Source organism: Aethalodelphis obliquidens, unplaced genomic scaffold (assembly GCF_003676395.1).
Source record: "Aethalodelphis obliquidens isolate GAN/ISIS:26980383/991018 unplaced genomic scaffold, ASM367639v1 scaffold3414, whole genome shotgun sequence".
NCBI lineage: Eukaryota > Metazoa > Chordata > Mammalia > Artiodactyla > Delphinidae > Aethalodelphis > Aethalodelphis obliquidens.
This window is the reverse complement of record NW_020841317.1, coordinates 1-1,667: the sequence shown is the minus strand read 5'-3', so window position 1 is coordinate 1,667 and position 1,667 is coordinate 1. Positions and strand designations below refer to the sequence as shown.

Sequence of the window (1,667 nt, the reverse complement as noted above, 5' to 3'; positions counted from 1 at the left end):
TCCATCTCTTGCGATGAAAGGAAGAAAAGGAGCGAATCCGCCACAGATTTACTGGAGACCAGGGTTACTTCATCCGGCTCCGGCCACAGTAACCCCTGAAGACCAAAGATGCATTTCCATTCCCAGCATTTCTTGTTGGCGTCTTTCCCTACAGGCTAGCCCAGTGCCTGGCCCCGGAGAAGTCTCTGCGTAAAGGTTCTTTAGGTCATAAATCAGGCCCCTCTGTGTATGTGTGTTTTTCTTAGGAAAAACTGGCACAGACGAATTAGCAGTAGAGACTAGGGTCTCCCTACTACCCTTCATGCTTGGTGGCATCACCTTCGACTACCTCGCATTCTCCCGGCGCTGACAGCCCCGGCTCCGGACCTCAGGGTTGGAAGCAGTCAGCCCCAGCTAGAACCGCCCTGTCCGGGGCTGATGCCACCCTGTGCCTAGAATGTGCGTGTGGGTGCAGGCGGGCGAGCGAGCGGCTTCTACAGTGAGACCGAAGCAGGAGCTCAGCCTTCGCCTGCGACCTGCAATCCCCAGATTCCCTGGGGACCTCGAAACTCCCAATCGGAGGTACTCCCCCCCCCACAGCCGCCCACCCATTCCCTCCCCCCTTACCTCAGCACGCAGCCCCTCCCTGCGTGATGATGCAAAACCGTGGGGAGGGTGGGCGCTGGGAAGGGTGGGGAGAGCCTGAGAGCGAGCGAGGGTGGGAGGGAGTGGGCGGAGGAGGAGAGGGAGCCGAACGCGCATTTAAAGCGATAGCCATCCTCGCTCTCTCCCCAGTGCTGGGCTGTTGGAGAGCTCGAGCTGCAAGCCACCGAGCGCGAGCTCGAGCGCGGCGCGCTGGCCGGGGAACCCAAGAGCGCACTGCGCCCCAAGCTGGCAGGCGCCGCGGGACCCCCCACCCTCGCCGGCTGCCCTTCCCCGGGCGCCCCTACCCTCCTCGCCCGCAGGAGACCCTGGGCTTCCCCGGAGGAGCTCACCCCAAGGGGCCAGGACTCCGGCGAGCCCGCCACCGTCCCCTCGAGTGCCGCCGCCACCACCGCAGCCGCGGGAGCAGCATGGTCCAGCTGGGGAAGCTGCTCCGCGCCCTGACTTTGATGAAGTTTCCCTGCTGCGTGCTGGAGGTGCTCCTGTGCGTGCTGGCGGCGGCGGCGCGCGGCCAGGAGATGTACGCCCCGCACTCCATTCGGATCGAGGGGGACGTCACCCTCGGGGGGCTGTTCCCGGTGCACGCGAAGGGTCCCAGCGGAGTGCCCTGCGGCGACATCAAGAGGGAGAACGGGATCCACAGGCTGGAAGCGATGCTCTACGCCCTGGACCAGGTCAACAGCGATCCCAACCCGCTGCCCAACGTGACGCTGGGAGCGCGGATCCTGGACACTTGTTCCAGGGACACTTATGCTCTCGAACAGTCGCTCACTTTCGTCCAGGCGCTCATCCAGAAGGACACCTCCGAAGTGCGCTGCACCAACGGCGAGCCTCCGGTTTTCGTCAAACCCGAGAAAGTAGTTGGAGTGATTGGGGCTTCGGGGAGTTCGGTCTCCATCATGGTAGCCAACATCCTGAGGCTTTTCCAGGTAGGGGGGCGCTCCCTCCGGGGCAGAGCGCGCCGTAGCTCCCCGCGCTCTTTATCCTGAAGGCTGGCTTGGACTCCAGGGGTGCGGGGTCTGGTC

General features: G+C 63.9%; 1 protein-coding gene across 1 annotated transcript; it reads left to right on the top strand.

The window, feature by feature from the left end:
- The first annotated feature begins 630 nt into the window (after positions 1–630).
- LOC113617231 (metabotropic glutamate receptor 7-like) lies at positions 631–1,656 on the top strand. Its single transcript, XM_027100481.1, has one exon. It carries the CDS (start codon positions 633–635, stop codon positions 1,629–1,631), a length of 999 nt encoding a protein of 332 aa, XP_026956282.1. The 5' UTR covers positions 631–632; the 3' UTR covers positions 1,632–1,656.
- Positions 1,657–1,667: the final 11 nt, after the last annotated feature.

Excerpts from the sequence above, each read along its gene's own strand:
- LOC113617231 (XM_027100481.1), top strand. The coding sequence starts at position 633 with ATGATGCAAAACCGTGGGGAGGGTGGGCGCTGGGAAGGGTGGGGAGAG.